The 21,603-nt window shown below is 47.4% G+C and overlaps 2 protein-coding genes across 9 annotated transcripts in view; one reads left to right on the top strand and one right to left on the bottom strand.

Annotated features, from left to right (window-relative positions):
• LRRC74A (leucine rich repeat containing 74A) overlaps positions 1 to 3,332 on the bottom strand; it is a 30,866-nt gene extending 27,534 nt beyond the window's left edge. For both annotated transcript variants that reach the window (XM_025870468.2, XM_073894882.1), the window contains exons 1-2: positions 3,158 to 3,332; positions 1,494 to 1,622 (exon numbers count right to left, since the gene is read on the bottom strand). In XM_025870468.2, the coding sequence (XP_025726253.1) occupies positions 1,494 to 1,622; positions 3,158 to 3,194 (166 nt within the window). In that variant the 5' untranslated portion in view covers positions 3,195 to 3,332. The remainder of the gene's footprint in view (positions 1 to 1,493; positions 1,623 to 3,157) is intronic.
• Positions 3,333 to 3,648: 316 nt separating this feature from the next.
• The window catches only part of ANGEL1 (angel homolog 1), a 33,598-nt gene continuing 15,643 nt past the window's right edge, over positions 3,649 to 21,603 (top strand). Inside the window, exons 1-10 of one of the 7 annotated variants that reach the window (XM_073895622.1) lie at positions 3,649 to 3,824; positions 3,981 to 4,159; positions 6,742 to 6,840; positions 11,308 to 11,422; positions 15,375 to 15,950; positions 16,852 to 17,078; positions 17,540 to 17,609; positions 18,230 to 18,663; positions 20,866 to 20,992; positions 21,296 to 21,406. In XM_073895622.1, coding sequence (XP_073751723.1) covers positions 11,320 to 11,422; positions 15,375 to 15,950; positions 16,852 to 17,078; positions 17,540 to 17,609; positions 18,230 to 18,663; positions 20,866 to 20,992; positions 21,296 to 21,406 — 1,648 coding nt within the window. In that variant the 5' untranslated portion in view covers positions 3,649 to 3,824; positions 3,981 to 4,159; positions 6,742 to 6,840; positions 11,308 to 11,319. The other 6 variants (XM_073895623.1, XM_073895624.1, XM_073895621.1 and 3 more) reach the window with 6 other exon arrangements.

Here is a 21,603-nt window from a genome sequence, read left to right as displayed (position 1 = left end):
TCCTCCGTAGCTTCATTGCAGCTTTGCTATTGCGCCTGGGCTCAGGCCTCAGGCCTGCCCAGGCAGCCCTCCCTGCCCCATTCCCATCACCTCAGTACCAGCGGCAGGGGCATGAGAAGCTGGAGTAGCTGGGCTCTGGGTTTCTGCCCCAGCACGGCAGAGATGGGTGGAGATCCCTGTTTGCCAAGGCAGGGTCGGTAAGCCCCACCTTTGTCCTTGGCACTAAGTCTGCTCTGTTTTGTTCTGCTGACCCTTTCTAGCTGTAGTCACTATGGTTGTATTTTATTTTATTTTTTTAAAAGATTTTATTTATTTATTTATTTGAGAGAGAGAGAGGGCACGAGCTAGGGGAGTGGCAGAGGCAGAGGGAGAAGCGGGCTCCCTGCTCGGGGCTCGATCCCAGGATCCTGGCAGATGCTTAGCTGACTGCCGCCCAGGCGCCTCACTCTGGTTGTATTTTAGAGGCAGCTTGTAACAGTGTTACCTCTTTTGGGGAGTTGGGGGTGGGGGAGGAATGGCATGGAAGCAGGAATCTGGGAGAAAACATCCAGTTTCTATCTGCCCCCCCCCCAACCAGGTAAAATTCTGTGTTGAAAACATTAGTACATTAGCAGTCTTGACATGGAAAAGAAGTCAGAAAAAGAGCAACAAGATGCAGGCTGGGCAGGCAGGAAAGAGGCATGCGTGGAGGGGAAGTTGTGTGTTGACCATGGGTGGGGAGGTTTATGCACTGACTGACCCAGGCTGGCCCATCAGGCAGGGCAAGCCTTGTGCTCACCTTGCTTCACAGGGGTTCTGGGCACCACCCTTCTCGGGGAAACAGAGAGGGAGAAGAGGGTGAAGCCTTGTTTGCAGTAACAGAGTCTTTGCTGCAGCTCAGCCAGCACCCTCCTTCCCCGCCCTCCCACCTCCCAGGGCACACTTGCTTTGTCCAGGGCGAACTCTCAAGTAGGAGAACCAAGAACTCAAATGTGAGTAGAGAGGAAAGTCACCAGGATGCAAGATGGGCCACAGACACTCCGGGGGCCCCCACAACACGGAGCAGATTGGCAGGGTTGGGGTGAACAGGGGATCGGCGAACATTGGCATCTCTCCGTGGCCTTGGGCAACTCACACAATCCCCGTAAGCCTCAGTTTCCTCCTCTTTAAAACGTGGGTGATGATGACTACCTCCCGGGACACTTGCAAAGATGACATGTGGAAACATTGAGAAAACCAGAAATCCCCATCCATGTATTGGTTTAGCTTCCAACAAGCTGATGTGACCACTGGGCTCACCAGGAAGTCCACCAGCACAGGGCCGCTGCAGCTGCCACCACCAGGCCAGCCTTGAGGAGGATGTGGCATAAAGCCGCCCCAGGCTACAGCCACTCTCCTCCTGCAGGACAGATAGCCCATGGGCCAGAGCCACGGCTGCCCTGGGGGAGCAGAGCTGTCCAACTTCTGAGGAAGGAGGCGTGCCACCACCCTGCCCACTAAGGGCCCACCCTCACCTTTGATCTCCAGGTCGGTTTCTGAGCTCTCCCGGGCTGCCTTCTCTTTTCCTACAGCCCTGGAGGCCTCGGCCTCACAGTAGAGGGTTTCGTCACTGTTCTGTGGCGCTGGTTCAGTTTCGGGTTCATCTGGAAGAAAAATTCATCTCCTTGATGCTGGAAATGAAACCTGCTGGCCTTTCACGTGGAGCCCAACCTATGCTCCCTGGCTCTGCAAGGTGGTCCCGGCTACAGCCTGGGATGCCCCAGCCTCATGGGGCTCGGGGTGCTGAGGAACTGCAGTGTGCGTTCAGTCCCCCAGGGGGACTTCATTCTACAAGCCCTCCCTCCCAGACAGTGCCACCTCCTGATCGTCTGTAGGGTCTTGTGCTAAATGCCCCCTGTGTCCTCTGGGGACTCCCTGCTTCTGCCCCGTTCCCTGCTTTGAGCCTATCTCAGAGACTGGCTTTTTCCTGCTCTTTTGGCTCCCTCTTTTCCTGCTCATCAGCTTGGGTGGGGTTCAGGGTCGGCTTCACTCTTTTAGGGAGAGGATGTGTGCCGATGCCTAGGCTTCCTCATTGGCAGGCACAAGCCATGCTGCGGACGGCCTGGGGCAGGGCAGGGCAGGGCAGGCGACTTGGGTCAAATGTGAAATGAAGTGGAACAGGAACAGTCCCAAGGAGAAAAAAGGATAACTTGATACCTAAGAATTTGACCTAGCTTCTCTCCCTTTCAGTCCAACATTTTGGGACCATGAAGAAGGAAGGGCCTGCAAAATCTTGCTGGGGTCAAAATTAATTGCTATGATTAAATATCCATGCCCTACACTTCCCTCCCACCAGTCCCTAAACTCGCTGGACATGGGTTTTCTGCCATTGGACCACTGATCTGGAACCAGCATGGGCTCCTGAAAACCTCACACAAGGGTCCAGAGCTAGTCACCCCACCTCTGTGGGATGCAATGTTTGGGGAAGCCATGCTTGACCACCAGATAGCCCATCAGAACTTGGCCAATCTACTCTTTGGGTGGGCTGAGCATTCGTGGCGGTGGTCCCAAGTTTTAACCACCCAGGTTCTAAGATAGTGGGGTTCCTAATGAGTCCATGCAGGTCTGTGTTTTCTTAGTCCTTATCCATAAACCCAAGCTCCAATGTTTATTTCCAACAGGGTAAGACAAGGTCTGCATGACAAGGGGTGGAAGGAGCAGTCCCCCAGCAGTTAGAAGACATACAGTGGCTTAGCCATCAAAAAGTGATGACTTTCTGAGTCTTAATAGCCTCATTAGTACTACACTTTCAGAATTCTGTAGAATGCTATTAAATGTTTAACCGTCTCTCTAGGGAAAAAAAAATCCTGATTTGGAGTGTTAGCCAATTCAGGTGGCGTGAATATTCCCAACATGGCTGATTTCAAACTACCAACATGACATAGGCCAGCTCACAAAATGAAAATTAAAGTCAGCCAGAGCTAGTCCAAGCCAGTTCCAGCATAGTATCGCATCTCGCATCCAACTCTCTCACTCCCTGTTTGGGAAGCCCTGAAGCCAAGTCACTGTGACACACCGTCCTGGCTCTAGAGGGTCCCACGTGAGGAGAGGAGGGGGCTTCAGGTCCATGTGATCACTGGGTATTATACTGAGGCAGCCCAGAAGGGCCCGGGGGGTGAGAGATGGGTTGCCTGTTCACCTTTTGTCTCAGGCTCAAGAGGCTCATCATTGTCCATGGTGCCAGGGCCCTCTCAGGGGCTGCTGCCAGCTTCTTGCCACCTTTCTGCTGCTCCCCTAAGAAGCACACCTGTCCATTCCCTTCTGTCTCAAAGTTTGTGTACCCTGCCCTCAGACAGATAAATCCCAGGGTGGGGGACCTGGAGTTATCCTTCCATCCCAGCAAGCCCTGGAGAGAGGGGGCTTTGGTGGGAACAGGATAGGCATGGATTGGACCCCAACTCTGTCTGGGAGAAGGAGCTCCTTCCCCGGATCATCAGGGAAAGTGGTACAGCTCGGTTTCTGGGAACCCTGTCGAAAGGATGCCCACCCGCCTGCGACTTTGTGATTTAGGACCCACTATCATTTCACCTCTTCAACATTCCATGACCTCATGCCGTCATTGTGATCCACGTGGGTGGACCTGGCAACAGCCAGTCTCCCACCCTCTTGGTGGCTCTGGCAGGTCCTCTTTTCTCATATGTCTGTGGGGGCCGAGGCCAGGCTTGGCTGTGAGTGTGCAGGTGCTGTGGGGGGTCCTCTCAGTGATGTTGTGTTTCCCTCTGAGGCAGGAGCAAACCCAAGCCCCTTAGTCAGGTGACTGTGAAGAGCGGCCACCATGTTCTTCTCTCAAGGTGGTTGTGCTTCAGGTACGAAATATTTCAGTGATGGGTGAAGTCCATTTTCTTCTACCCAGTTCTCTTTCCTTTTTTCTTTCCCCCTTGGGAGAGTATCCTCAACCTTGGCGCAGAAGACCAAAAGCAAAGCCCAACAAACATATGTTCTATCACTACAATTTGTTGCAGCCAAAGCATTGTTCAATCCAAATTACCGGGCTGCCTAACTTGAAACCACTCAACCATCATTCACATGCTGGTCTGTTTTCACATGTCTTGGAGTTGAAGTTCACTTGCAGTTTACTCTCAAGAGAATCTGGAGGCGTGTTTGTTCCTTCTTGATAAACTTTCAGCACATCAACGGTCAGGTCAGTGACTGGAGGGCTTGGGGACATGGAAATCCCTCTTTGCCACTCAGAAGAATTATGACAATCTAGGAATTTGTGAAGGGAAACCATAGTTAGAAACCTGAGATGTTACTCCTTCCTTCAGGCATTTGTTCTGTAAAATATTTATGGAGCATCTATTATGTATAAGGCACTGAGATAGTCAACCACTGTGGGGAGGGGATGCAGACATGATTATGGCATGGACCTTTCAGGGCATGTATCATACAAGATAGAAATTGACATAGCCACCTCTAGGGTGTGAGGGTTGTGGGCAAATATTTTTGGCAGAGCTCCCATTCATAAAATGATTTTGGGTCACCCTAAATCAGCATGGCAACACCATTCTACTGGTCCAATCTCCAGTCGTTCCTTGAAAAAAACACCAAGCAGACCGGGGGAGTGCTTGTCTCCTAGGATGATTTGGTAAGCATGAGTCCTGGAGATCATTTGGGCATCTGATATACTCCATGCTGGTGCAGAGGATAAGAAAGTGTCCTTAAAGGAGAAAAAAAGGGCACTGGAGAGTATGTTGGTCCTGGTCTAAACTCTAGGCGCTCTGGACAGCACCACATGGTCTCAGGCACAAAGGGAGAATTAGAAAATTTGGAGGAGAGCATCCTAAATAGCCGCTGGGCAGAGGCACCAGGCAGTTACTGGAAATCGATAAGGGTCAGGAGGGAGATTCTCTGGGAGTTCAAGGGAGGGTGAGGTTTCTTCATGCTGAGGAGCGTTTGTGGGCTCTGCACAAGTAGCGTCCTGGCAAAAGGCATTTCCAGGAATGCAGAATAAAGGAAGGCTGCGACAGAGCCCCAGGTGGGTTGGGGGGAATATAGGGTGCAGGGAATAGTAGGGAAAAGGGAGGCAACAGGGTCCAGAGCAATTTCAGGAATAGATTCAATGCAATGAAAAGTCAATAGGAAGCCACTGAAGATTTTTGAACAGGAGCATGATTTAATTAGAACTTCTCTTTATGATGATGGAGAGCAATTATTTATTTATTTGGGGGAAAGAGTCCATTCTGGAGAAATAAAAATATTCAAGAACCATAATTTTAAAATTTTATAACCTTTTAACATCACAAAATGTATTTGCAACTTCTTTTTATGTTATTTAAAAATTTTTTTAATTTATTTATTAGAGAGAGAGAGAATGAGAGATAGCACGAGAGGGAAGAGGGTCAGAGGGAGAAGCAGACTCCCCGCTGAGCAGGGAGCCCGATGTGGGACCCGATCCCGGGACTCCAGGATCATGACCTGAGCCGAAGGCAGTCGCTCAACCAACTGAGCCACCCAGGCGCCCCTCTTTTTATGTTATTTTAAAAGTTTATTACTGAGGTGTATCCTTTTTATTTTTAAAAGATTTTATTTAGGGGCGCCTGGGTGGCTCAGGTGTTAAGCATCTGCCTCTGGCTCAGGTCATGATCTCAGAGTCCTGGGATCGAACCCCACATCAGGCTCCCTGCTCGGCAGGAAGTCTGCTTCTGCCTCTCCCACTCCCCCTGCTTGTGTTCCCTCTCTCGCTGTCTCTCTGTCAAATAAATAAATAAAATCTTTAAAAAAACAAAAAAATAAAGATTTTATTTATTTGAGAGAGAGAGAGAGAGAGAGAGAGAGAGAGAGAGAGAAAGCATGAGTGGGGGGAGGGGCAGAGGAGGAGGGATAAGCTGGGATGAAGGGCTTCATCCCAGGACCCCGGGATCATGACCTGAGTTGAAGGTAGACGCTTAACTGACTGAGCCACCCAGGTGCCCCAGGGGTATCCTTTTTTTAAATTAAAATTTTAATTTTGAAATATTTTAGATTGTAGTGGACTTACAAAAATAATAGAGTTCCCATCTACTCTTCACTCAGCTTCCCCTTGTATTTACATCTTGCGTAGCAAAATTATCAAAAGTAAGAAATTAGCATTGGTACAATGCTATTGACTCCACTACAGATCGTATTTGTACTTTACCCATTCTTTCACTAATGCCCACTCTTTGTTCTGGGACCCAATCCAGGATCCACATTGTGTTACCATGTCTCTCTCAGTCTCTCCCAAAATATGACCTTTCTTCAGTGTTTGTCTTTTATGACCTTGACACTTTTAAAGAGCACTGGTCAGATATTTGGTGGCATGTCCCTCAATTTGGGTTTGTCTGATGTTTTGTCATGATTACTGGGAAAGGGGCCAGAGCTGATGTGCCCTTTCCAGTGCGTATCAGGGACACATGATGTCAATATGTATTACGTTGATGTCTTGGTCAAGGCGGTATCTGCCAGGTTTATCTACTGTAAAGTTACTGTTTTCCCCTTTGTGGTTATTATATATTTTGGAGAAGATGTTTTATGCAAATATCCTATTTCTGCTTACATTTTTGCCCAATACTTTATTTATTTTGCCCAATAACTTTAGCATCCATTGATCTTACTGAGGTCTTGACTCAACCTTTACTACTGTCATGTTTTAATGGTGATTTTCTGTTTCCCACAATCCTTCTATGTTTGTTAATTGGAATTCTTTTGTAGGAGAGTGGTCCCTCTTCCCTATTTATTTGTTTATTCCGTTGTTTATATTAACAGGGATCATGGATGCTTATCATGGATAGTGCTGATCATGGATACAGCACTATCATTATTTTGCTGTTCAAGTTCCAGCTTTAGCTGTGGGAGCTCATTCAGGTTGGCTCCTGTGCCCTTTTGACATGTGCCCCACCTTTTATTTTTATTTGTTTGATCCCTTCCTTCCTTTCTGGCACCACAGGCATCAAGCACTTTTCCAAGGAGAGTGAAACCCTAGGTCTAGGTGCTGGCATGCTCATCACTGTTGGGTTGGCACTGCTTCTAGTCCTTCCCAGTGGATAGAGCTAGGAAATACACATCTGTATGTATATATGTATTAGGTATGTATGTGGGTAGGTAGGTACATATACTAACTCACACATAACAGACATCTGTATTTATTTCCATACCCATCTATCTGTATGTATATTAAACAAAAGCCATGAACACACCAATACCTCTGATTCCAATTCAGCACCACAGGAGACATTCATGTCTTCTCCCTTTTCATATTTGTCATTTCTTTCTCCTCAAGAAACCCGGCTCTCATTTTCTACAATATATTTACTTATTTGCTCATCTCTAGGATACATATAAAGTAGTTTCAGAATTGCTAAATCATAACAGGGAAATTTGCCAATTAGAATACAGTGTTATTATATAGTGTGTGTGTGTGTGTGTGTGTTTATCCTTATGTATCCAGTTAAAACATCCCCCCCCCCCCCGCCAAATCTAGGTCCATCCTTTTTCTTCCTAGTCCCTTCAATGTGATTATTTGATTCATTTTTTTGAAGATTTTATTTATTTATTTGACAGAGAGAGAGACAGCAAGAGAGGGAACACAAGCAGGGGGGTGGGGGAGGGAGAAGTAGGTTCCCCACTGAGCAAGGAGCCTGATGCAGGACTCGATCCCAGGGGATCATGACCTGAGCCGAACGCAGACGCTTAACGACTGAGCCACCCAAGAGCCCTATTTGATTCATTTGTAACATGGGTTCACTGGTCACAGCCTGTATTTCATCTCCCCCACCCCCATATCCTGGTTGATTTTATTTAATTTATATACAGCAACATTCACTTTGTACAGCACAGTTCTGTAAGTTTTGACAAATACAGAGAGTCATATATTTACTACCATGGTTCCACTCAGAACAGTTCCATCACCTGAAAATTTCTCTCATGCTGCCCCTTTATGATTAACCCCTTCCCAGCCTAATCCCTGGCAATCACTGTTCCATTTCCATCCTTATAGGTTCACGTTCTCCAGAGTCATATAAATGAAATCATACAATGTGTAGTTTTTTTGGGGGGGGGGCGTCTGGCTTCTTTCACTTAGTAAATTGACATTTAAGATTTATCTATGTTATTGCATGAAGCAGTAGTTTGTTCCTTTGTATTTCAGAATAATATTCCATTGTAGCATGTACACCATTATCCATTTACCTGCTAAATCTTCATATGTTCCCTTTCTTGGTGATTATGAATAAAGTAGCTATAAACAATCACATACAGGTTTTTGTGTGAATAGAGATTCTCTTGAGTAAATACTAGGAGTGGGATTGTTGCATGTATGTAGCAGGTGTATGTTTCACCTTGTAAGAAATGACCATGTTGTTACCCAAAGTGCAAAGAGCTGCACTAATTTGAACTCCCCCTAGAAATATATGGTAGCATCAGTTCCACATTCCTGCCAACCCTTGATATTGCCAGTTCTGTTTTTGTTTTGCCATGCTAATTGTGTAGTGGTATCTCCTAGTGGTTTTAATCTGCATTTCCCTAATGACCAGTGATGTTGAACATCCTTTCATATGCTTTTTGGCCATTCATATATCTTTCTTATTGTTTAGATTTTTTGCCTATTTTAAGCTGGGTGGTTTACTTTCTTACTGAGTTTTGAGAGTTCTTGATATATTCTGGGCAGAAGTCCTTTGTCAGAAATGTGGTTTGCAAATTTTTTCTCCCAGTCTATGTTTAGATTCTTATTCTTTTTTTTTTTAAGATCTTATTATTTATTTATTTGACAGAGAGAGAGAGAGAGAGAGAGAGAGAGAGACAGAGCGCACAAGCAGGGTGAGCAGGAGAGGGAGAAGCAAGCTTCCTGCTGAGTAGAGAGCTAGATGTGGGGCTCGATCCCAGGACCCAGAGACCATGACCTGAGCTTAAGGCAGATGCTTAACCATTTGAGCCACCCAGGCGCCCCTCAAAATTCATAATTGAAAAATTTTCAAAATTGATCAAAATTACCATTTTTTTCTTTTATGGATCATGTTTTTGGTGTCATATCTAAACTTTCTGCCTAACCCAAGGTTGTGTAGATTTTCTCCTATGTTTTATCCTAGAAGTTTTATAGTTTTAGCTTTTACATGTAGGTCTACGATCCATTAAGTTTTTTTTATTGTGGTAAAATATGCCAACATAAAATTTATCATTTTAACCCTTTTAAAGTGTACAATTCAGTGGCATTAAGTACATTAACGATGTTGTCTAACCATCACCACAATCTGTTTCCAGAGCTTTCTCTAGGATTCATTTTGAGTTAATCTTTGTATAAGGTACCTTTGTTGAGGTATGGGTTGAGATTCATTCCGCTTGTGGATGTTCAAATGTTCCAGCACCATTTGTTGAAAATATTGTTCTTTCTCCATTTAATTGCCTTTTTACCACTGTCAAAAGTCTGTTGGCCATATGTATCCCTTGGGGTTATTTGTGGGGCTAGCATTTCAGAAACCATATAACCATTGTGTGATGTCCCACCTAATCAAAATGTTGTGCTTTTAAATTACTAATTTGAAAGACGAGCTCCTGTGGTGCTGGGAGGTAGGCATAAGGCACATGGGGGTAGGAGGTAAACTGACTCTATAGTTAATCCACAGAGCAGGGACAAAAGAGACAGTCCCAGGGGAAGACGGGGGCATGGTTTTGACTTGAAATGAGTCAAAGTCTGCCAGCTAGCAAGTGGCAGAGCTGGGACATAAATGAAGTCAGTCTGGTTGCAGAGCCCATACTGCCTCTCAAAACTGCCCCCCTTGCTGTTGGTTTAACATGACAAGGTTGTTCTTCATTCATGGCTCAGAAGGGTCTGGGCTCAGGTGATAGATTTCAGGAGTTGGAAAACTAGTCTGAGGACCAAATCTGGCCCATTGCTTGCTTTGTAAGTAAAGTTTTCTTATTAAAATGAATTTCACCTACTTTTTTTTTCCTTTTCATATGAGGCTACTAAAATTTTTTAAATTACATATGCGGTTCACATTGCATTTCTCCTAAGCAGCTTTGCTCTAGGTCTTGGTCAGTAGTTTCTGCAATCCTGAAAGGAAGGATTATACCAGCCTGTATGATGCACATGTTCTACCAGTAAATGAATAAAGGCAGCCATCTTGAACTTGCATACATCCCTGGTGGCAGAAGTAAAATTTGAACCCACAGGCACTTGCATTTCTTGTATATAGGAAATTCCCCTGTAAAAGAACATTTTGTATCCTTCAAAGTATTGCAAAACCTTCCACTGGCCCTACTAGATAGGGTCTGCATCCTTGCAACCACCCAGTGGTTTATCATCGCCTCCACTGTTATCACAGTTGGGATAAATTGAGGGACTCATCCGGTCCCTCTTCTTGGAATATTTCTGACGCAATAAGGCTGCAGATGGTGCAGATTGTACTTAACACTTTTCCTTTGACTGGGGAAGCCTGAGGCTGCTCTTCTCCAGCACAAGTCTCTTTGGAATCTGCAGGGAGGGCTAGCTTAGCATTACAGTTTCTGCCAGGGATTGTAGAAGATGACCCTACATTCGCAGTAGCCAGAGCTGGTTTAGGCTTAAATTAAAAAAAAAAAAATAGTAAACACTAAGAGCTTACCCTAGGTTGGAGGAAACTGAGGCTCCAAGAGGTTCAGTGACCTGAGAGGTTCCACAGGTGTGAAGTTGGCTGAGCCAGATCTGAACTCAGGTGGTCTAACTCCAAACCTTGTGACGCTCACATCCCCCTACACTTTTCAACATAGCTGATTATGGATTGGGAAACAGAAAGAGGGCAGTCTCACTTACTTGGCCTTGGGGAAAAGCCTCTGAAAGAATATGGCATCAGTTGGCCTGACACATTTTGCTCACACATGCTTTGAACAGTACAGTTGAGAGCGGGTCCTTTAGCAGAGGTTCCCAACTGTACACCAGAATAACTTGGTCCGTGTTAAGGGCCCCATTCCAGACCTGTTAAATCAGAACCCTGGGAGTAGGGCCTAGGAATTTGTATTTTTAAAATATTTCCAAGTGGATAAGGGAACCCTCATGTCCCAAAATGATAAACATGGGCTTTAGGTAAGTACCTTGATTTAGGATCTGATTTAGAACTTGGACTTCTGGGTAACCACTGGGACAAAATGGAAGGAAGTTACAAGGAAGGTTTATCTCAGCCACCTAAAAGGAGTGGGCCTGGCTTTGGGGGCTCCTCAGGCAGAGCTGACGTTTGTGCGCTAGTTTCTAAGAGGCTCCCCAACCTTCAGATTGCCCCTGGGGCCCCGGCTTCATCTCAGGCAACAGGTGAGTGCTGTTCGTCGAAGCCAGACTGACTTTCTCCTTCTTCTTCCTTTTAGCCTTTCAGGGTTATGATGCACCCAGCTGGTCCCGGATCTGGTGACTCCCCAGAGGGCTTCCCCGAGCAACCGAGGCTCCAGCCACAAATCGGAAATCACACAGCTCAGACACTAGGTACTGAACTTGGGAGTATTACACAGTCCTGGCTTCCCAATGTGGCCGGCGTAGACTGAAGAGGAGGGATGGGGATGAGAGACTCAAAGAGGTCTTCGGGTAGCACAGAATCCACAGAAGACCCGGCCTTCATTTAGTGACCTCTGCTTTGTTCAGTCAACAAAGATTTGGTCCCTTCTATGAGCCTGGCACTGTTGTAAGCACCGGAGCGACACCTCAGTGAAAACCAACCAACCAGACTCGGTCCCTGCCTTGTGGAGCTTTCCCCCCTGCCTTTCTTGACTCCCTTACCAATGGGACACCCCCTTTTTTTCCAGATTGGGTAAAAAAGAGGACTCATTTGGAATGGGATGGGAAAGGAGACAAAGGTGTGGACTTAACTTGTGACCTAGAATCTGAGCTGGGGAAGACCGAGCAGAGTCAGGAAAAGAAAACAGATGGGGAAGAAGGCGCTCTCGTCTCTGGGATGAGAAGAGAGAGATTACAGAAGTCGGGGCTGTGTGAGCCTTTAGAGAAAGTCCAGCCCCTCATTTTACAGGCGAGGCAACTGCGGGACGGGGAGGTTATAGTGTACCCCAGGGGGACCCCTAGTTATGTGGCAAAAGTGGGAATGAAACTGTGGCCCTGGAACGATACCACGCAGCCTCCAGCGAGGCGCTTAATTTTCAAACTGGGCGCCTGGATGGCTTCGGGGAGCTAGACCGGGCCGTTGCCACGGCAACAGGCTCCCCGCCCCCGCGGGCCACGCGTGGCACTGCGCTCCCAATAAAGTTGTTGTTGAAGCGCAGCGGTACCACGTGAGGCGGCCCGGGGGGCGGGGCCGAGCCGAGAGAGACCCGGCGGGCCGCGGTGAGGAGGGGAGGCGGGCGCGGGTGCGGGCGCGAGCGCGGCGGCTGGCCATGATCGCGTCGTGCCTGTGTTACCTGCTGCTGCCGGCCGCGCGCCTCTTCCGTGCCCTCTCAGGTACCGGCCCTGCGTCCTGGCAGGCGGGTGCCAGGCCCGGGCCCACGTCGGCGGGGCCCCGAGGGGCCTGGGGCGGCGTGCGGCGCGTCGGGCCTCAAGACCACTTTTCCCCGACCAAGGTGTGGGGAGGCGGCCCTCGGCCCCCGGTGTCCGTCCTGGACCCCATGAGGCCCGGGCCTGGCCGACGACCCTCGCGGGCGCCCCTCCTCTCCCCGCGCCTGTGGCCTGGTGGCGTCCGGCCACAGTTAACGTGGGAGGGGGCCGGCGAAGGGGCAGGAGCCGCCCTTCCCGGGCCCCGGGGGGTGCACAGGTTTCAGGGGTCCGCAGAGTCACTGCCCTGAGGGGGTCGGCGAGGGTTGGCAACTCGGGTCGAGGCGAACGCCCCGAATTGTCGGGAGCGGGGGGTGGGGTGGGGTCTGTGGGCCGAAGACCCGCACGCACCTGCCATTCCCCGGGTTACTCCACACTCGCCCTTCACAGCCGCCTCTCCAGTTTCCAGCCGAGCTTTTGGTTGAAAAACTGGTGCTCACAACCCGGAGACCACATAAACCCCAGCTTTGAAGCAGTCTCCCGTGCGTTTAGGGATGCGGCGGGGTGGAGCCAATGCCCAGTTGGTACTTTAGAGCGAGAAGAGAGTTATTCTTTCACTTTTTCATGATCTGCCAGCGCGCCCATTCCTGGTCTTTGAAAAATTCCCGAGGCTCTTAGGAGAATCACTTCCCACAGAACGCCCAGAATGTTCTCTGGCAATTTAGAGGGCGGGACAGACCAAGAGCTACTTTCTTATAGAAATGAGCGGTCAACTGCATTCTGTGCTTTTCCTTTCTGGAACTTTACACAATGTGTGTGAGTGTGTAAATTCATTCATTTATTTATTTCTGTGTCTGCCGCTGGAATGCAGGCTCCAGGAGGGCAGGGCCCTGTGTCTCCAGTGTATCTCCAGTGCTAGCACACTGCCCAGAATATAGTAGACACTCAGTTCCGAATGAGAAACTCCACGGAAAGTGATTGTTTTCAGAGAATTAAAGCATTTTCCTTTATCCATGTTGCTGTCATTTCTGGAGCTCTTCCGATGTCCGCCATGGTAGCCTTAGTGACGTACACTAGTCTACAGGTTTCTAGGCCGGTAGTCAGAATTTAGAGATCTCAGAGGAAGGACCACCTCCCTCTCTCCCCCATTAAAGTAGTGCCACTTTTTTTAAACTTTGTGTATTTGGTTTTTACAGAAGGTTTTCTTTCTCTTCCTCCCTTCCTCCCTTCCTCCCTCCTTCTTTCCCTCCTTCCTTCCTATAAAACAATTCTGTTGAAAAACCAACCACCACCACCACCACCAAAAATCTGTGAAATTTGAAAACAAGTGCCCTCACACACGTAAACCAGAGAACCTCTGCCATCTGGTATGCAGGGGATGTTTCAAGGGACAGGGAATTAGCAAATCTGAGATTTAAGCCAGCAATGAAGTTCATGGATTTAAAGCAGGGTTTCCCAATCTCAGCACTGTTGACATTTGGGTCTGGATAATTTGTTGTGGGCTGTCCTTTGCACTGTAGGATGTCCAGTAGTATCCTTCTGCACTAACCTCTAGATGCCAGTAGCATCCCCACAGGTTTGACATCCACTGTGTTTCCAGATAATACCAAATGTCCCCTGAGGGCAAAATTACCCCTGGTTGAAAACCACTGGGTTAGAGGGACATAAATCTACATAGACTATAAATAAGATAGTATCTTTCAACATTTGAACCATTTTGAAGCTTCTCTTGCCTTTTAAAAAAAATAGAGCTGATAAAATGAATCTCTTGTGGTTGAGGGTGAGCACATCCCTTGTCCTGTGCTGTAAATAAGTGAGTTAGTGAGTGTGGGTGTTTGCTTGCACCAAAATACTGTGCTTGGAGTTTGGGGGCTCTAATTTTAGAGTTTTCCCACTTGCTTTCTTGCCTGTTGGCTGTCATTTATGGCTGCTGTGGCAGAGAGATGACAGCTGTCTCTTGCTGTCACTTGTTGGCACCTTCGGATTTACAGCCTCTGGCGTGTTAGGGAATGGGAAGGCTGATAATGAAGTTTGTGAAGATTTATGAATAGAATATATAGCTTCAAGAAAAAGAGCAAGGGCCTTTGCCAAGAAGTAAATTGTATAGATTTTGAGATGCCCTTTTTGTCTACCTTAGGACTTTTTCTTTTGGAATGTATTTATAGATTAGGGGATTTATAGAACTAGAAAGGCTCTTGGAGATTATGTAGTTCAAACTTCCCCTGTCCCCCTTTAGAGTCAAGAGTGAGCCCCTCTCAGTAGGGGCAATGTGGTTTGTTAATTTCAGTGCTAGGTCACATGGTTTGTTAATTTCAGTGCTAGGTCATAACCCACAGTTCAGATTCATGGTCAAGTTCTGGTTCCAATGTAATGTGGCCCTTAGAACCAGAGAGTTGATGCTTAATAGGAGTTGTAACCTCTAGATAAAAGTGGGGGTGGTTATATGTTACCATCTCTGTCCTAGATTATGTGGGATGGCCATTCTTTCATTCAAGCACTGAATATGTATCAGATCTCTACCATACAAATTAGTTAATATTTGTTAAGCACTTAGAATAGTTCCTGGCACCTAGTAAGCACTTTATGCTAATGATGATGGTGTTCCAGGCACTAAAATGGGCAGGCTCAGTGATGGATGGTACAACGATGATCAAGGTGCATGTGATTCTTGCTTGTATGGGACTTTGTTCTAGTTGGGAGAAGAGTATGGATTGGGGGACATTGTCATCTTATTTTTTTTTTAATTTTTAAAAACTATTTTTATGTATTTATTTATTCATGAGAGAGAGAGAGGCAGAGGGAGAAGCAGGCTCCTCGCCTAGCAGGGACCCCGATGTGGGACTTGATCCCAGGACCCTGGGATCATGACCTGAGCCGAAGGCAGACGCTTAACCATCTGAGCCACCCAGGTGCCCCGACACTGTCATCTTATAACATGATATTTTGGCTTGCTTCTTAGATGCTTTCTTCACATGTCGAAAAAATGCCCTCCTGGCGAAGAGCTCGTCCACCCAGGTAGAGGGCGACTTTGCCATGGCCCCTCGGGGCCCCGACCAGGAGGAGTGTGAGGGCCTGCTACAGCAGTGGCGAGAAGAAGGGTCGAGCCAGGCGCTCTCAACTTCGAGTGAGGGTCCCCTTGTAGATAAGGGACTAGCCCAGAGCAGCCTGGCGCTCCTGATGGATAATCCCGGAGAACAGGATGCTGCTTCAGAGGACAAGTGGTCCAGCAGGCAGCTGAGTGACCTGCGGGCAGCAGAGAACCTGGAGGAGCCTTTCCCCGAGGTGCTAGGAGAGGAGCCACTGCCAGAGGTCGAGGGCCCAATGTGGGCAGCTGTCCCCATGCAGACTGGCCCCCAGTATGCAGACTGTGCTGTCCTCCCAATGGGTGCCCTGGCTGCAGAGCAGTGGGAAGAGGACCCCGCAGTGGTGGCCTGGAGCATAGCACCCGAGCCTATGCCCCAGGAAGAGGCTCCCATCTGGCCTTTTGATGGCCTGGGGCAGTTGCAGCCTCCCCCAGTGGAAATCCCATATCATGGTGAGTCTGACAACTGGCTGAGGGAGCCTGGGCAGCAGCTTGTCTCCAGTGCGAGCAGAGCCATTGCTAGAGAGAAGATTCTCTGGCGGGGAGCTCTGTTGCTGCATTCTGTTTTTCTGAGAATCTTACAGTATCAGATCTAGAGGGGCCTTAGATCTAGGGATTGTCTCATCCAGCCCCGTGGTCTTTCAAATGAAATAGCCATGGTGCAGAGAGGTGGCAGGACATGCCTGAAGTCACATAGCCAGGTAGAGGCAGAACTGAAAGCACACCCTTGTTCTGATTCTCCACGATATTGTTTCTAGGAGTAGTGGTGGAGAGATCTCCGGGCCTCCACTCTCTGCCTCAACCAGAATTTTATCTTCCAGTTTTATCTGTGTTATATATTTGGCTTCCATTAAAATTTGAAGAATGAGTTCTGTGGCTCAAATAGCTTTGAAATCCACTTTGCAGCTCCATGCTCTAGGGGAGATGGGGACATGTGGTTTATAGCCCCACAGGCTTTTTTGAGTTTAAAGGTTAGGAAACACCCAAGGCTGAGATTACTCTAGAAATGTCTTTAATCTCAGGTGACTATGAAGCACATTGATCTGTGATTCTCCAGAGATCCATAGATTTATCAAAAGCGAGAAATTGTCAGCCTAGATTTATTGAAAATGTACCAGGTACTCTGCTAGGTACAGTGGCGAACAGGCCAAGATTGTCTCTGGCTTTGTGGAGCTTACTGTCTAGTCTGCAAATGTCCTAAGAGTGCTGCTCAAATAGCCATAGAGAGGGTTGGGTGGCAGGGAAGATGAAAAAAGGAACTTCAGGCATAGCATCTCTGAGTCAGGAGTGGAGATGGCAGGGCCTGAGGATAACATGTACTTGTTGTGGACCTCTTCTTTCCACCCCTTTGCAGAAATCTTGTGGAGAGAATGGGAGGATTTCTCCGCTCAGCCAGATGCTCAGGGCCTGGAGGCGGGGGATGGCCCTCAGTTCCAGTTCACTCTGATGTCCTATAACATCCTGGCCCAGGACCTGATGCAGCAGAGCTCAGAGCTCTACCTGCATTGCCATCCGGATATCCTCAATTGGAACTATCGCTTTGCGAATCTCCTGCAGGAATTCCAGCACTGGGACCCTGATGTGAGTGAAGAGGGGAGGAAGTGCCATCTTGTATTTGCTTTGAACGTGGGCTATTTCCCAGTGCTCTTAGAAAATGAGTTCAACCCCATAGTTGTTTATAGGATTGGAGTTCTGCCTAGGGCTGGAGCTTCCCTGCCTGGAGTAAATGAGTTTTTGGCAGGTGCTGAGAAGACTCCGTGCGTACACACTTTGCAGCACCTTTATGCAGGGAGGGAGACTTGAGGGATTCAAGAAGTGGGAAAATCCAGTGCATGCATCTGGTCTACTCAGCTTAACTCTAGGCCTGTCCTTGCTGCTGGTGGCTGTCTGGGAAGAGTCAGCCCTGTGGAAAGTTCCAGTGTGACCCTGCGTGAGACAAGCAGCAGCTTCCCACCTGGCCTCAGTGCCTGCTCCTAGGGTGAGAGTCACTTTCTAGCACTCTTGGTACTTTGGAGTGATTGGTTTCCTTGTCACTTTCCCAGATCCTGTGTCTCCAGGAAGTCCAGGAAGATCATTACTGGGAGCAGCTGGAGCCTTCTCTGCGAATGATGGGTAATGCAGCTCCCTGGCGTGTTCACCGGTCTTGCTTCCTCCAGCCCTGTCTGCTCTTTCCTGAAAGCACCATCTTTTCCTTTTGCTTCAGTAAATCCTCAGTCTCACCTGTGCACTAGTTCCTCCTCTGCATGGGTGAGAAAGAAAGAGTTCTGCAGTTTTAAAGCAATTTTGACATTTTTCTGCCATTTAGTCCTTGAAGTAACCCACCCTGTGAGGCTGAGTTATTGTTATCCCCATTTTTACAATGAGGAGACTGAGGTTCTGAAAATGTGTGTGACTTGCTCAAGGTCACCCAGGCTACAAAGCTAGTAGGTTGTGGAACTAGGACTCTAATTTGTCTGACTCTAGAATCCATGCTTTTCCTATCCACCATGCTTTTCCTATCCAGTTATATTGCTTCACAGCCTTCAGTCCTACTTCCCCTGTAGCCACTCGGTCACCTGGTTATAACTGTAAGGGAACCTCTGCAGAACCAAGGAGCTGGCAAGGACAGGAACCCCCTTACTGAGCAGCAGGAGCAGTGCCATAGGCACACACGCCCTGGCTACTGCCACTGGTTGGAGGGATTCAAGCTTGGGGGACTCTGACCCATCTCCTTGGCCGGGTGTTCCTTGCAGGTTTTACCTGTTTCTACAAGAGGAGGACCGGGTGTAAGACAGATGGCTGTGCTGTCTGCTACAAGCCCACGAGATTCCGTCTGCTCTGTGCCAGCCCTGTGGAGTACTTCCGGCCTGGCTTGGAGCTCCTCAATCGGGACAACGTGGGCTTAGTGTTGCTGCTGCAGCCACTAGTCCCAGAAGGCCTGGGGCAAGTGTCGGTGGCCCCCCTCTGTGTGGCAAATACTCATGTCCTGTACAACCCACGCCGGGGTGATGTCAAGCTGGCCCAGATGGCCATTCTCTTGGCCGAAGTGGACAAAGTAGCCAGGTTGTCTGATGGCAGCCATTGCCCCATCATCTTGTGTGGGGACCTGAATTCTGTTCCTAATTCACCTCTCTACAACTTCATCAGGGATGGAGAGCTCCAGTACCATGGGATGCCAGCCTGGAAGGTGAAATGGGAGAGGCCACTGCGGGGGTGGGAATATGGCCAAGGGAGAGATTCAGGTATGGGCAGCTAGTGCTCCTTCTGTGGCAGGGACCGCAGTTACACCTTTTCTGGCTCCCTCCGGCCTTTTCTTGTTCTGTTGAATAGACTGTACTCAAGCCTGGAAGTTAGAAATTCCTGGGTGCCTTTGGCATCTTGAAATCCTTTCAGTTTTTATCATTAATTTTTAGTTTATAAGTAAGACAGAAGTGCATTCTGGCAAGAATTCAAACATTGTAAAATAAGACCAAAACCCTCTTTATCACCTACATTCCTTACCTTTCCCTTTAGAGTGAAGTAATAACTGTTTGAAGTTTGTTGGTGGTCTTCCAGACTATTCTGTATGCATTTACAGTGATACCTATGTTCCTGTGATATTGTAATTATAATTTACATTTATTAGGCCCTTATTGGGTTCCAGGTGCTATTTTAAGCACTTTACATGTGTTAACTCACTCAACTTTCACAGTTTCTATCATTGCTTCCATTTTTTAAGTGAGGAAACTAAGGCGTAGAGAAGTTCGGCAGTTTGCTGGCTCTAGGCTATGCAGGTAGCTAGTGGTGGAGCCAGGATCCCAGAGCTCTTGCCCTCCAATACTGTGCTGTGATTGCTTCTGACAGCTGGTATATGATCTGTTGTATGTGTGTTTATAAACCTATTACTGTATGTTTCATTCTGTAGCTTGTTTTTTTTTCACTCAACAAGGTATATATGGGGCTATCTCATTCCTTTTAACTGCTGAATGTTGATAGCATAGATTCATAGTTTTATCCCATTTAGCCCTGCTGATGGAGAGCTTGTGCTGATTTCTTTATATGTCACTTAATCTCCCTCTTCCTCTGGCCACTGCTGTCCGACTTATTGCTTAGCTTTTGGCAAGGCGCAGTGGAGAAAGGACACAAAATGGCTGAATAGTTGAGCACTTTGGGCTTTTATTTTAATGAGGTTACTCAAATGCCAGCAATGTCCTGGTTCCCATGTGTGCAGAGAAAGGTCTTATCCTGCCGGAAAGCTGCTATAATCAAGGAGCTCGGAGAATGGGAAAAAGAATTTACTAAGTGCCTACCATGTGACCAGCGCCATTAAGCATAGTGATTAAGAGCCAGACAGTCCTGAGTTCCAGTCCCTGCTCTGCTACCTTGTGCAGGTTAACTTCCTTAAGCCCCATGCCTCATCTATACACTAGGGATACAATGGGACCCACTTTAGAGGGGTTTTTGTTGTTGTTGTTTGGTGGATCAAATACAAGAACGCATGGTAAAGTGTTTTCCAGTTCCTGCTTCAGAGGAAGCAGTCAGCCATCAGTTGTCATTATCAAGATTCTTAATTGTAGGTGATATTATTATCCCATTTTATAGTAGAGGATATTGAACCCTAGAGAGTTAACTAACTTGCCCTAAGTTACACAGCTAGAAAGTGACCATTAAATTTTAGGTCTGTCTTACTTGAGATGGCATATTGAAAATTTATGTCCTTCAAGGGCAGAGAGATTCTATCATTTTGCTCTCCCCAACACTTAGCTAGTGTCTTGTACATAGCTGGCATTCAAATATTTATTGTTGTTAAATGAAATAAAGGGAATTTTGCTACACATGGTGGAGATATGCAGATGACTGATGTTACCCAATGCTTCCCTACTACATTCTGTCTGTTCCCAGGCTGCTCATTGGCTTTGACCGAGGATGGTGACATAGATACAGTAAAGTTCTTTGGTGCATTTCCCATTTGGTTTGACCCTGTGTTTTCCTCATGATGCACTTAAGATGCTAAACCTTGATCCAGAAGATCCGAAGATCAGGATAAAACCTTTTCCCATTACAAATTAAAGCCCCCTGAACGTTGGTATTCCCCATGGAGACTCATGTAGATTTTTCGGAGGTGAAATTTCGGGGACTATATGTTCATACAGTTCTATTCTCTTTGACTCACGTACCTTATTCCCTTAGCCCTCGTTTCTGCTTTGTGGCTATTTCAGTGCTTCTGGTTAAAAAAAAAAAAATGGTTTTAATTAGCTCCTTATTTTTAACCTTCCCGAGACTGACGTGTTTTGCTTATGTTATGTATACAGTGTGTGATCGTGTGCGTGTGTGTCTGCATGTCCCAAATCATGGGCTGTTTTCTTTTTCCATCTCGGTATCCTCATTGCCACCTGCTGTTTCCTTCTAGGTGTCTGGACAGGAAGACTTCTCCCATCAGCTTTACCAGAGGAAGCTGCAGGCCCCACTCTGGCCCAGCTCCCTGGGCATCACTGACTGCTGTCAGTACTTCACCTCCTGTCACCCCAAGAGAGCAGGTGAGCCTGTGCCACATTCTTGGTTGGCCGTGCCTCTGCCCATTTTGGGAGACAGCTGGTATTTCAGTAACAAGAGAAAATGTAATTCGCTCAATTCTCTTAGCAAGTTCCTTTGTTTTTCCCACTGTCCTCATGACCTCCCGGTGAAATGGACAACTTTAAATCTTATGTCTTCGAAAATCAACTTGTCTTCAGAGCCAGGCTTCCTCTTTGTCCCTACACTGGAAGCTTCTCGGTATTAAGGCGGTTTCAGCATGTGGCTTCTCTTCCTTTCTCTCACTGTATGGCCTTTCTGGTTTGCAGAGAGACAAAAGTATAGCCGAGACTTCCTGCTGCGATTCCGTTTCTGTGACATCGCCTGTCAGCGACCAGTAGGACTGGTTCTTATGGAAGGAGTGACAGATACTAAGCCAGGTAATGGAAACTAAGCTTGTTTTCTTGGTCTTCTTTCCTCTTCACCCCTGATATTTGTCAGTTATGTGGTTTCTTAGTCTTTTTGTAGGTATAATTCTTAAGGTCAGCTTCTGGCAATAAGCCTGCTTAGAAGGAAGGTCAGTGGAGTTCTGTGGCCATATACACGCACAGATGTGCGGCACAGTGAGAACATGGAC

Source organism: Callorhinus ursinus, unplaced genomic scaffold (assembly GCF_003265705.2).
Source record: "Callorhinus ursinus isolate GAN/ISIS: 27379988/994484 unplaced genomic scaffold, GSC_fseal_2.0 scaffold8, whole genome shotgun sequence".
NCBI lineage: Eukaryota > Metazoa > Chordata > Mammalia > Carnivora > Otariidae > Callorhinus > Callorhinus ursinus.
Note: the sequence above shows the minus strand (reverse complement) of the source record. Positions and strands in the feature narration are given on the sequence as shown.